This window comes from Vollenhovia emeryi, unplaced genomic scaffold (genome assembly GCF_000949405.1).
Source record: "Vollenhovia emeryi isolate VEMERY1.0 unplaced genomic scaffold, V.emery_V1.0 DF939134.1, whole genome shotgun sequence".
Classification (NCBI taxonomy): domain Eukaryota; kingdom Metazoa; phylum Arthropoda; class Insecta; order Hymenoptera; family Formicidae; genus Vollenhovia; species Vollenhovia emeryi.
Window position 1 is genome coordinate 1053697 of NW_011967232.1, and position 13465 is coordinate 1067161.

The 13465-nt window shown below is 47.0% G+C and overlaps 1 protein-coding gene across 3 annotated transcripts in view; it reads right to left on the bottom strand.

The window, feature by feature from the left end:
• The window catches only part of LOC105567785 (protein rhomboid), a 420998-nt gene that overhangs the window by 168026 nt on the left and 239507 nt on the right, over window positions 1-13465 (bottom strand). For all 3 annotated transcript variants that reach the window (XR_001009390.1, XR_001009389.1, XM_012022926.1), the window contains exon 4: window positions 10393-10505. Coding sequence is in view for 1 of the 3 variants with exons in the window: in XM_012022926.1 (XP_011878316.1) it covers window positions 10393-10505 (113 nt within the window). In the remaining 2 variants the exon portion in view is untranslated. The remainder of the gene's footprint in view (window positions 1-10392; window positions 10506-13465) is intronic.

Below are 13465 nucleotides of genomic sequence, written 5' to 3' on the forward strand. Positions count from 1 at the left end.
GACCGGAACGCGATTCCGTCCAAGAGATTTACGAATTCACAGTGAATCGGCCGAGTAATAAGCTTACGTGCGGCGTGAATTATTGAAGGGGACATACAGGCGTACGAGTGCGCGCGTTTCGCAATATATATCGTTAATCGATACGTCGCGGAGGGAAATTCAGCGGCGAACTTGCGAGGGCGTGGACGGAGGACGACATAAATGTTAACACGCGGCAATCACCAAGGCCGAACGTTTTATCTCTCGGGAGCGCCAAGGATACGCGGGACGGACGGCGCTCGCGCTCGCGCGATTCCTCTCGCGAGAAAGGGGGAAAAACTTTATCGTATCGTTCGTAGACGCGCCGTCGCGCGAATCGAAGACTGATGCATAATTCGCGCGTAATTCTCGATCGACTGGAACGGAGCGCACGAACGTCGCTCGCGATTCTTGTTGACGTTTCGATCGGCGGCCGGTGTTTGTTTGCTTATCGGCCCCGACGTATCTGTACGCCGAGCACGGCCGATCTTTTCCCGCGGCCGTAACGTTACGAATTCGTCCCGGAGCACCGCGCGCGGAATTGCACCGGCCGAATTGCGCGGCGAGGAAAAACACGCGACGCCCTTAGTAAACAATCTCGACTCGGACGACCGTTCGTTCCCCTGGAGGCTCGCGTCTTACGCGTCGCAATTCCGAGTTGCGCGCCCGATCGAGAAGCCCCGGTCGCGTCGCGGTCTCGCCGGCGGTTTAGGGGTTTACGTTTAGGTTTAGGTTAGAGCGACGCTCGCGACGTCGTCGCCGCGGCCTTGACACTCAAAGGATTATAAAACGCGAGACGATCGATCTCTCGCGCGCGCGAGACGGAGAGAGAGTTCGTCGTCCTCGCCGCGCGTCTACGCCAACGAAAGGGGAGGGGGATCGCAACGATCGCCAAGAGAGAAACGGCCGGCGGAGAAAAACGGAGGGATTATAAACTTTTCGTTATATTTACATGATCGACGTGTGCTGCGGTCTGGTCGGCTCGCCGGCACTGCGGTGATGGTGGTTGTTGCTGTTGCGGTTATTGCCGCCGCCGCTTAATCCCTGCACCTGTGCACTAGTCGCGATAGTAGTCCTCGCCGGCTGCCGGCTCGCGCTATCCTTCAGTATCTTCGTCGCACTCAACGGCATGGCTGTCACGCACATCGTTCCGCGCGCGGCCGCCGGTATCACCACGTCGATAGCACACACACCGCGCGACGGAGAGTACGCGAGCTCTCAGCTCGGCCGCGACATCCGGATCAACGGCGCCGACGATGGCGGCGGCGGCGGCGGCGGCGACGGCGAGGACGACGCGATCTTGACGCGACGTCCCACGCGACGCGACGGTGCGCGAGACGACGGTGCTCGGCCGCACGGACTCGCGGATCCACCCGTGCCGATGGCGAGCATCAACGCGGACTCGCGGGACGCGCTCCGTGTGTGTGTGTGCGTGTGGGAGCGCACGGGCCGCGACCGACGCGAGCCACTCTCGTCCGTGTACGATAATGACCGGGCGCGCGCGTGTAAATAACGTACCTCTCCCGCACGGTACCGTATGTCGCGGGTCGCACAACGCTCCGTAGATCCCACCTCGTGGCGCGCCGCGGGCCTACTGAGTGACTGATTGACTGAGTGACTGCCGCGAGCCTCGAGCCACGAGCCGCCCTGCGTGGGTGCACACGCGGTCTCCGCCGTGCGACGGGGCTGCCGGCGCGCCGGTTGGCCCGATCCAGGGGCAAGCGCGCGTGGTGGGGGCGGCGCGGGCCAATGACGCGCCGCGCCCGCCGGAGCGACCCTCCGCGAGTCACGCTCGCCACTTGGTCGCGAGCCGTCGCGCCGTGCGCCTCGTCCTGCGTCGTCTGTGCCGCTGCGTACGGCGTTTCCATCCCGAGGGCCTCTCGCGTGTCCCTTCAGTGCCGCGGAGAAGAGTCGAACGCACGAGCCAGGGACTCGCGGAGTGTTCTTAGCGCGATCGAGGAGCGTTCCTTCTCCCGACAACTCCTCGATTCTCCTTTGACACTCGCGCGTGTCACGCGAACCGATAACTGAGAAGGGAGTCGGATTGTCTGCTTGTACGCGCCGAGAGAGCGGGTGATTTCCATTCCGAGATATTTCGTAATCCGGCGTGTGCTTGAAGAGTCGAGAGTGCCAGTGTCGCTTTGTACAATAGATGTGTTCGGTTCATTCCTCCTCTCCGTTAATGCGTGGTCTACAATGCGCAGAGTCGTAGTCGTAAGAATAATCGACTGCGATTGATAAGTTTCGTCAGACACATAAGAATTGACCAATCATAGTCGACTATTCTTACGACTACGACTTTACGACTTCTATGTAGACGAGGCTTAAGCCTCATCTACCATGTGCGTCCGGAAACATTCTATTTTACCGCCAATAAATGCGTACGACAAGTTTGTGCAATTATACATTGCACAATCGCGCGTCGCCGATCAAGTTTTTAGGCGTATTGATTCGCTGCTACGAAATAGAATGCTTGCGGTTTCGAAAAACGCATTGTAGACGCAGCTTTGGCGTAGTGCAAGTGACTCGAATCCTCGCGGACAATCGTGTCTTTCGTGTTTTCACGCTGCGGTCTTTGACGACCTGTAACGCGGACGTGTTCCGCCAATTTTTATTTCCGTCGAAACCGTCATAGATTCAAAAAGATTCATAGATTCAAAAGCGCCATAGATTGCTCCTCTGTCGGCATGTTTTTTTTCCTGGAAATACACACTTTCACTCATTTATTCGTACTTTATTCGCACTCTCGTCGAGTAGCGCTTGTGATTCGCAAAACATTTTGCACCACTCGGGGATTCAGCGAAGCGTTATCTTGTATGAATTTTTATATATGTCATATCGATATTTATCGATATTTATTGCGATTGGATATACATATATATATATAAAACTCTGCCGTCCTCTCAGCACGTGAAAATGATTGATGCCGCGCTGATTGACAGATGCACGTGTCATCCGCGTTAAAAGTGCTCTTCACGTCGAAATTTTACCTGTTTTCGATTCAAATGTTACTTGCACGGCTACGGCGGTGGCGTTTCGTCGTTACGATCGCTGTTTTACGAGCCCCGTCCCGTAAAACTTTTTATTGTTCCATCAATCGTGCAAGATACGTCCTCGCGTGGTTTAAATGGATGTTCATACTGTTAAAAATTCACAGTATTGTCGGAGCACGGAGATTTTACGAGAGATTAGAGAAGGACTGGATACAACTTTATATCCGCAAACGTGACGTTTTTAATTGACATTCTGTCGATCTATCAAGCATAACGAGATCAATCTACAAATGTGCGAAATTGTTGCGTGCAACATCCATCGCGATCGGTTGCAAGAATTAGACGGAGCTTCCACTTGAACGAGTTTACGAAGCGCGATTTCCGTTTCGCTCGAAAACTATTTGTCGTTGCAAATAATCCGTTTTACGGAACGCGACGATTACACGTAGTCGCGAACGATTGGCATAGCAATTTTTGGATCCTCCGATAAATTTTTGACGTTCTCGAGATTTTCGCGACACGAAAAAAAAAATAGCAGACAGCAGCAATATTCGCGCGAGGCCAACTGCCTCATGGTCGTTTTGATGTATAGCTTGAGGTGCATTTTCATGCATGCAATTTATATTCGCGACTACTATATGCGAAAATATCTCCGGAGATATTAATTCCGCGATTTCTATGCGCCTCTGCGACGCATGATCGGCCGCGTCGCTTTGTGAACACCGATTGAAATGTAAATGGGAAAAGGATATCGATAACAGAGCCGTGTTCGCATACCACGTGAGAGTTTTTCCCCGCGATTATACGTCTCCCTATTGAGAAATGATGGTGGCATGATCACAGTTCACATCAAAGAACCACGATGCTTGGAAACCGCTACGAAAAGTTCCTGTTATTCGTTATCTAAAATAAATGGACTCTTTGCAAGTTAATACATCTAGTCGTACACAATTATAATTGCACGATAGAAGATTGTTTAAAAGAACCTCCTGCGCTCTTGCAATTCCTCTCCGATCGGATTTTTTTTTTCCCGCAGAAAATGTCAAGTTCTCTCGAGCCTTAATTTCTTTTTTAACAATAAAGACAAACCGCGCAGAAATTTTACAGAATTCCATTCCGAGAAGTACAATGAGGTATAAGAGGGTATAAAAACGGAATTTCATGAAAACTCCGAGAGAGAATTACGCAATAATACCGACATCAAAGAATTATATGAATACAATAAGCGAACGAATTACGCGGCCGCCCGTAATTTTCCGGAACTCGAGTACAATAAAGATCTCTGCTTAGCTCGGAATACCAGTGTCCATCCTACAGAGCCAATTCGCGATCGCTCATCCGAGCCGAGTACAAGCCCCTGAAAGAATAATTCGGAATCCGTCGTACTCACCGGCGGCACGGAACGAAATAAATTACAGGACGAGCCCGGCGTCCGTAATCAAAGCTTGTGAAATGTCATATGCGAGCTCTTGCAGGTTTCGTCAGGACTCAGCGACGCATCTGGACAACGACATCGCATCGGTAGATCTCTGTGTGTACCTGCCAGGGCACGGGCCTCTCTTCCACTTTCTCTCTCTCTTTCTCTCCTTTTCTCCTTGCACGCCCCATTTTTTTTCTCAGGAACACGCACGCACGCCGGAGCTGACCAGGTGCGGATTTCCAGAGGTCCGGATGCCTCGCGACCTCCGGCTGTCCCCCTCCCAAATACGTCTTTCACGACCCAGTAGATCGTCCTTTACCGCACACGACCCCTCTTTATATCGCCTATTAACTTCGGCGCTCCACAATGTGTGTCTGCTCCGCGTCTCGCCAGATCTTATCGCACGGGCCTATCGCCGGCGGCGAAATTGGATTTGACGGGATTGCCCGACGGACGAGTGATCACGTGTAAAAGCTACACGGTGATTAAACGGGGGGGAATTGAGAGGCGACGTACAAAGCGCCCCGGAACCGCCAATCATGATTGTAAACGGCATTCTTTGCGCGATGCGGAAACACCCATGCCGCAGAATGAAACTACGTAAATTTAACGCTAAACGCTTAATATTATTTTCGAGCCGCGAAGAAATCATTGCGATTTACATTCACGAGAGCAAACAGACGTCTATAAAACTAAAATTTTCGGAATACTCCGCGTCGAACAGTCCAGTGACGTTTAAATAATCGAAAAGCTTGCGGTGTCAAGGTTACAAAGACGTCTTGTAAATCTCGTGCTAATGGAAGCCACCGATCCCTTTCTGTATCTTTCATCTTATTTGCGTTTGTGACATAAGCTTGGTAATATGCCGCTCCAGATTTCCGACTCCTTTGTGCACCGGCATCACTTCATTACATGCCGCTGGACCAACTAGGATGACGGAATCGAAAAAAATGGCCACGTAACTCTCGCACAGGAGGCCAACGGCAGCACGTCGTTAGCCCAGCCTCCAATTTGTCGGCTTCTCTTTTCCGTTCCGGGCGATTTTCGACGCGGGACCCGGCCCTTTGATGGCCAACAATGAACGACGGGCTTTTACAATGCGGTCGAGCAGCGACAAAGTCGACTTGGTCGACGGCGACAGCGACTACGTGCGTCCGTCGCCGAGTATCTTTCAGTAGTGCGGTAGGTAGGTGGGTAAGCAGGAAAAAATTGGAGCTCCTCTGAGACGCGGGCGGCCTTAGTTGAATGGCGTTTCGGCATATTTCAAAAACGACAAATATTTCCCTCAAAAGGTATTATTCGCACCGTCACTAAAAACATACCCGCCCTAAGGTGTCCCCGAGACGAAAGAACCAGCCTAAATGCGTGAAATTAGTGCGGAAATCGGCTTACCGAATTTCTTCACGGACAGGCTCCGTTTTGGGATAATTGAGTCGTTAAATGAATAATCGGTAGGCTCGATAGTCAGAAAGAATGAAATAGTTGTCCACGCGTGCACACTGAGAAAAATATCCGATTAAACATAAACGGATAATTCAATTACACTGTAAAAAAATTACATGCAAAATTACAATTATTATAATGGGTAATATTGGGACCATCTATTAAAGGTGTATACACTGAGAAAAATGTCCGATTAAATATAATCGGATAATCCAATTAGATGATAACAAACGGATATGTCCGATTAAATTGTATATCCGATGAAAAATTTGATCGGTTTTTCAAATTTCATCGGTAATTGCATTTCATCGGATAAATTTCATCGGATATATCCATAATTTAATCGGAAAACGTAATCGGAAAAATTAACCATCGGACATACTATTTAATTGGTTTATCCGATGAAAATTTTTCTCAGTGTATTTATATACGTCTGCAAATTTACACCTTGTAGGTAAAATTATTACCTTACATAAAAAGTAAACTGCTTGATGTTAATTGTGTAAATTTTACAATCTGCTGTAATTTTTCATCAAGTACAAACAAGTATTTACACAGCAAACAGTAAAAAGATTTTTTTTTGTAAAAGTACATATATTTATATATTTCCGTTATTAATAGTGTAATCGCTTATTATGTATGTAATTGTACATACTTTTTTTACAATGTACATAATAACAAACGAGCACATCCGATAAAAAATGTAATTGGTTTTGCAATCAAATTTTATCGGATAAATTTCGTTGGATATGTACATAATTTAATCGGGAAAGTTAATCGGAGAAACCATCGAACACACTAATTGGTTTATCCGATGGAACGTTTTCTCAGTGTACATATACGGTCAACGATGCGGATGTCTACATTTCGACATTTAAACTTGAAATCCTACAATTAGACTTTTTGTTCTATAAAGATAAAAAAAAGATACCAATCGGATTTCACGTTAAGTTCTTTTCTCTCAAACTCGTCTGGTTCTAAAAATGTGATATCCAATTGTTCTATTACCGTTGGTTTAATTACACTTAAATGTATAATAGATTACGATGCAAATAACTTGTCTCACTCTTGGAATATTTTTAGTATTCGCAAGAGATTGAATTTCCCTCAGTACGAGTACGTTCTTGGCCGGGGAAATTCTGCAAATGACTTCCTGAATCTCATTACGTTGATCACATTTGCATTCGATTTTTCTTAATTTAACCGACAACAGTGGTTTACAAATTGCGAGAAATTTCTAGTTGGTGTTTTCAACTATTCGACAGGCGTTTGATAAGGCTCTCGCGAAACACGGGCAGAGTTACGCGTCCAAGTTACGGTTCCGCGACTTTGACGGGGACGCCGCGGAGAGCGCGTTAAAAGCGCGAAATAATTGTGCTCCGCTGATGGCTCGTTATAATGGCTACGTATATATGCGCGGCTGCGAGACGGGAGGGGAGGCGAAGTGGTTTTCCGCGAGAGCAGAGGCTCATTGTCGCGTCGACGAGAAGCGCGAACGAGCGCATAACGGCTGGATGACGCTCTCGCGAAAGCGAAAAATGGAAGCGCGCGCGCGAGGGCCGACAAAGGGCCGAGATCGAGTGAGAGACGCGCGGCGCGGCGAATTTCCGCGTGTGTGTAACCGGGCTCTTTTTGCACGTTACCGTCCCCGGTCCGCCTTGCAAAATGTCCGCTCCGAGTTTGTTAAGCGAAAGGGAATACCCCGACGTAGAGAGGCGCGGAAGCGACATCCGCGCTCCAGCCCTTCTTTTTGCGACAATGGCGAACGGAAATATCGCCGGAGCGGAAATCGGTGAATCGCCGGCCGAGAGACTCACCCAACCGCGCTGTTTCCCGCGTCGCGCGGAGGTTTCTCTCCCTCGCTTTCTCGAAAATCGCCAGACGCGTTCGTTAACACACGTGGTCCTACGCCTCGCGGTTGAGAGGTCAAATATTAACATCAGCCCGAACTGCTGTCGCGATTCACGTCGGGGGACCTCAAAGACTTGAATATCCCTCTTGCGCGACCGCTACCATTACCTCGCGACCAATGCGGCTCTCCACCAAGATGTACCAGCCGCCATAAACCGCCGCCGCGTACGCGCTCGGATTTTTCAGGTGCGTCGGCTGCGCGACCTCCCGAGGGTACGAGCGAGCAAGTGCCATCTTTTCGCGAGTCAGCGGTAAAATTTACATACTCCTCGTCGCGTTAATGTAACGGAGTGCGGAGAGAAAGAGAGATGTAGGAGCGAGAGACGGAGAGACGCCGCGGTATCGCGGAAGCGGTCGGGAACGACAAAAGGAGAGCGAGACGGAGAGATGTCGGAGGGGGGTGGTACCGAGAAGGGGGGGAGGGGGAGGACACGGGACTTAAGGGTCGTGCTCACACCGAATTCCAAGCATGCGCCCGCTACCTGCTTGGAATATCGTCTCGTCATATTTCCGTCGTAACACGTCGGATCCTCGCCCACCCTCGAACAACCCACCCGCCCCCCCTGTCCGACACACCGCCACCCTCCGGCCAGGCGCGACCGCTTGACACGAGGCGATATTTTATTTGCAAGGAGCCCCGGCTGCAGGTTGCCGCTTCTTCTTATCTTGTGTGCACAGGAATTTCTCTCCACGGCGCGGCGCGACGCGGCGCGCGACACCCAGATTTCGCAGCGCTCATCGTATCCCTCTCTCTCTCTCTTTCTCTTTCTGCCGTCTTCCGTAGATCTTTACTTTTCATTTGTCTTTCTACAACTCTTTAAACTTCTCCCCGTTTCCCTCTCAATTTACTCAGGGGACGGGTGACTTTGATCGAGTTAATCATTTTCGAAAAAAAAAGTAAGAAAGAAAAGCGCAGAGCAACACATGTCAGGACTTATGTACGTGTATCTTGCCTCTCGCGGCGCAAAGTTGGACAAATATTTATAAAACCAGAATTATTATTGTAGTGCACTAATCCCTTGACAGCTGAGGGCTTGAGAAACTCGGTTCTATTAGCTTTCATATAGAGCCACCCCCATCTGCCTCGAAGTCTACCTTGCACGGCCTACCTTTTGTCGCTGTCTCCTTCGTCGCGTTTTCTCGCTCTTTCTCTCTCTCTCTCTCTCGCTTCTTTCGAGCACCATCTCCCCCGTCTCTTCTTTCGTGCGGGCGATACGATGAATTATTTATGAATAGCACCCAGGAACAAGTCGAATCGACCACGCTCGAGAGACCCGGCACGGGCGGCGCCTCCTCGAGAGAAAGATGCCCGATACATATCCAAAACCTATTCATCTTATCGAGTTGGCCCGCGAGGAAGAAAAAAAGGAATTAATATCCTCGGACGCGCGCCAGCGAAGCGAACACGCCCTCGAGATCGCGGGGCGACATCGACGCGATCGCAATGTCGTTATAAACGACGCGTTAGATAGCGGGAATGCCTCTATTTAAATTGCACGCCAAATACTTCGTCACGTACGTTTGCAAATTACACGCGGAACTGCGTCGCGTCGCGTCGGGGCCGTCAATAAATTGCGTTATTAAGCTTGTCGCGTACCGGCGATTATTCTGTAAGTTATATCGAACGACGAACTCGTTGGACCCGTTAAATGTATGATTAACGACGAACGATATTTACTACATCGATTACACCTGGCAATCGGGGTGTCCAATAGCGCGGCCGTCGCGATAACGATCCATCGGGTTTGTACTTTCTTCCTATGGAAATTTAAGTCACAATTTTTCACGGCCGCGCTCGTCACCCCTGCGTCGGGGGGGGGGGGGGCGAGGAAAAAAACTCGCTCTTATAAAGAGCTGTTTAAAAGCGTGGAAGCGTATCGGTAAATAACGACATCGTTGCATTTATAATTTCGCGGAGCGTAAAAGATGCAAAGTGAGAAAGGCACGAAGAAGGAAGTGCGATCGTAGGAGCGGGTCGTAGGAAGCAGAAAGATGTTGATGTTTCGCAGGTCGTACAGTGTACGAGGTATGTCGGTACCTCCTCGGGGTTCTCTCGCATGGGTAACGATGCGCAGCATAAAATGCACGGCAGAAATACTGTAAGAACGGCCGTCCTCGTCCGCGTTGCTGTCTGCGTCGTCGTCGCTGCCGCCGTCGTCGTCGTCGTCGTCGTGCACGTCGGATATTCTACCGGAATAATAAAATACAGGACTTCCTCCGTCTCGTGTTTTCGTTTTATCCGCATTCCTTGCGTCCTCGCCCGTCTTCCTCGCCTTCCGACGTGTCGTAAGATGAGAGAATCGGTTTACTCCCCTTTTCGAAAGACCTATCGCATTATCTCAACTCGAACGTGATGCTCTCGAAGAGGTGCTTTAGAAACGGAATGCTTTTTCTCAAGTGACTTCGGTAACAATAACCGGTATTAATGCGAGTCAATACCCGATTATTCGGAATTTATCGACGGTCTAGGATTTTGAATTAGTTGGGATTCACCCTTGGAAGAATGTTTCGCCAAAATCTTATGGACCGAGAAATACGTGTTCCGAAGCGCTACTGTCACATTTCGATGGACCGTGAAAACCTTAGCTTAAGCGTGACTAATCGTACCTGTGAAACAGAGGCGGCTCGTGCACGAGCAGGTGAAAATCGTTCTCGGAACAGATCTCACGGTCCCGATGGTGCACGGCGCACTTAAAACTTCTGGTCCGTTTTCCGCTCATCTGCAATCAAAGATATAGATTCAAGTTACATGAGGACAATTGTATAAATGAAGTAATTGGACTGCAAAGACGCGATTTAAGAATTCATTCTGTGTCAAATTTTTATACAAAACTCGGCATAGAAAGATCAAAGGCACGTACGAGTAAAACAGTAGAAAGTTATAAAATATGTTTCAAATAATCCAACTCCTATTAGAACGTACATTAACGTGATTTTCATTAAAATTATTATTTTTAAAAGCGGAATCGAAATCGAAGTGAAAATAATTAAAATAGAAACCGTAAAGTCTAATGCGAGGGATAATCCAAGTTTATACACGAAAAAAACATGTAGCTAAAAACTGCCTGTGGTAACTAAATTTCAGTTGTAAAATATAGACAGGTAATATTCAGTTGTGATAGCTAATATTTTGCTACCGTGCCTATTGTATTAGGTGTGACAGCAAACCGTTTGCTGTGATTTGGAAATTTAGTTATGGCAGCACGATATTTTTATAAAAATCATGATTAGCTGCTGTAGCAAATCTTTTATCAGTGTACATAAATTAAAGGCAAAAATTCTCTATATGCGTAGTATATTAATTACTACGCCGTAAAGTTACCGACAAGTTTTAAATATAATCACTTTCGCTCACGTTACGAAAACGTTGGAAGATTACAAAGTTTTGGAACGTTTGCTTCTCATTTACGCGGTAAATCGCTAAACGCGGGATTTGTCTTGCGGGAACTCGTAGGGACAAAGGCTCGTTGCCGGTCTTGGCAGCGACCCGGTGCGCAGGAAGCGCGAGCCACATAGAGAGTTCCTCGAGGCTGATATTTGGATCGGGATCCGTTAACGCGGTTAGGCAAATGCAAGCAAGAACGCCGGCAAACTCCTCGAGATAAGTTGTGTATATGTACGTAGATGAATGCTGCGCTAGAGGCCACCGCATGCCCGTTGTATTCACTCTACACGTTTATATACACGCACACATGCGCACATATGTACCTTGAGATCGTCTTACACCGTAGTTTGTAGCCCGTTTGCGCAGGGATAAGTGTACACGCAATGACATGGCCAAAGGACTAATGCAGTGGTTAAAATTAATCAAGTATCAGCGTAGTCAAATTCTCAACGTTGCGGCGAGGAATGCTTGCGCGCGCGTGTGTATGTGCGTGTGTGTGTGTGTGTGTGTTGTGTACCTGCGTCATGTTATATTAAAGAGATGGTATCGAGATAGTACTTGAAAGCGGTACGAAGAAAAATTAGTTTTCAGAAATTATTAATGGAGGCAAAATGTTATCGATTAGATTTATGAATTTTATTTTTGGCATTTCGCAGGTGACGGTGAAAACCTTTGTCTAACAAATTATGTGGCTTTTGTGTACGAACCGACAGTGTTCCACTAAATCAGAGAACAGCATGGTATCAATGAAATTAAGTTTAGAAGCCTAACAAAAAATCTATTCACTCGAATGTGAACAGTGAATAGACTTCTTGTTAAGCTCCTAAACTTAATTTCAATGATACCAAGCTGTTCTTTCACTTAATCTGAATAGTGGGACACTGTCGGTCTGCACACAAAAGCCACATAATTTGTATATTATGCAAATGTTTTCATGAATTGACAGTTCTAGGAGCAAAAAGATGCCAAAAGCAATCCCCTCAATAATCGAGAGTACACCTACAGAAAACATTTTTGGATCCAATGCTATTACACTTGAGTGTATCATAAAATAGGTTCGATACAGCGCCAATCATATTTATTATAGAGAAAGGAATATTTTTATCTTAAATGAAAAATTGTAAAATCTGGAATAAAATAATAGTATGTATCGACTTTTGTCGAATGTCGTGGTGCGTTGTAAGATGGGGAGAAAATTTATTCTAAACGCAAGAATATATAAATTTATATAAGTTACTCTTGCCTCAATATAGCAACCTTTTTTAATTCGATAGAGAAGAATAAGAATTATTGATTTTATTTTGATACTGTCTTATTTTTATGCTAAATGAGGTCGTGAGAAATAGAAATGCGTCAGGAATATCTTTTGTCTCGGAAACAGAAACCCTTTCTCTGAGGGTGTAAGGAAACGTACATTTAATACATAATTATTGAGCGTTAATAAAACGTAAATATTCTAGCTGTGAAGCTTGCCCGTGCAAACGAATAATTATAATTATGAAACGCGGATTTAATGAACAATCGTTTATGTGGAGTGCATCTCCGGCACAAATTGCGCAGCAATAAAATTTAATTCTCTCGCGTCATGATTTACCTTCTCGCGCAACGTGTCATTCCGTATGCATTTTGCTCTCCACGTGAAAAATGTGCGCGATATGTAACGCGAGTTTTCCACACTTTTTCTTTATTCACAAAGAACACTTCCATGCAAACTGGATAAGCCGCCGGGCTCCCTCATATCTTCGGCCCGATGGCATCTTAGAAATTTTACATCCAGTCACTTTTTTATCACCCCCCTTCTGCTCTCTCGCACGTTTCATTGTGATTTACATTAGACATCATTCATGGACCGGTTATCTCGATTTCTCTCATCGCATCATAAAACACTTCCTTAATTCTTCATCTCCGTCCGCTTCAATACGTTTAACATATTAAAAATATTACTTTCTCGGAATCTTTAGAAATGTTAGCTTGGAAAATTTTTAAATAACAGTGGAAAGGCCGAAGGTGTACGCAAGCCAGACAGTGATAGATATTTGAAAAGTATGTTGCAAATTTTACTGCTTATTGTGCGCCTCCTAGCTCGTATACCTGCTTCCTATTACTGCTTTCTTCCCTGTGTTATTTCAGGCGTGACTTGCTTTATCCTTATTCTTCGACTTTGCCGATTTATTATCCTCAATGCTTTCCTTCATTTTTTGACAATTCCATTCTGTCGAAGGTAAGAAGGTATTTGAAAATATACCCAAGTGAATTCTCTCACGTGCGAAACGAATACTAGATGCCCACCCACGC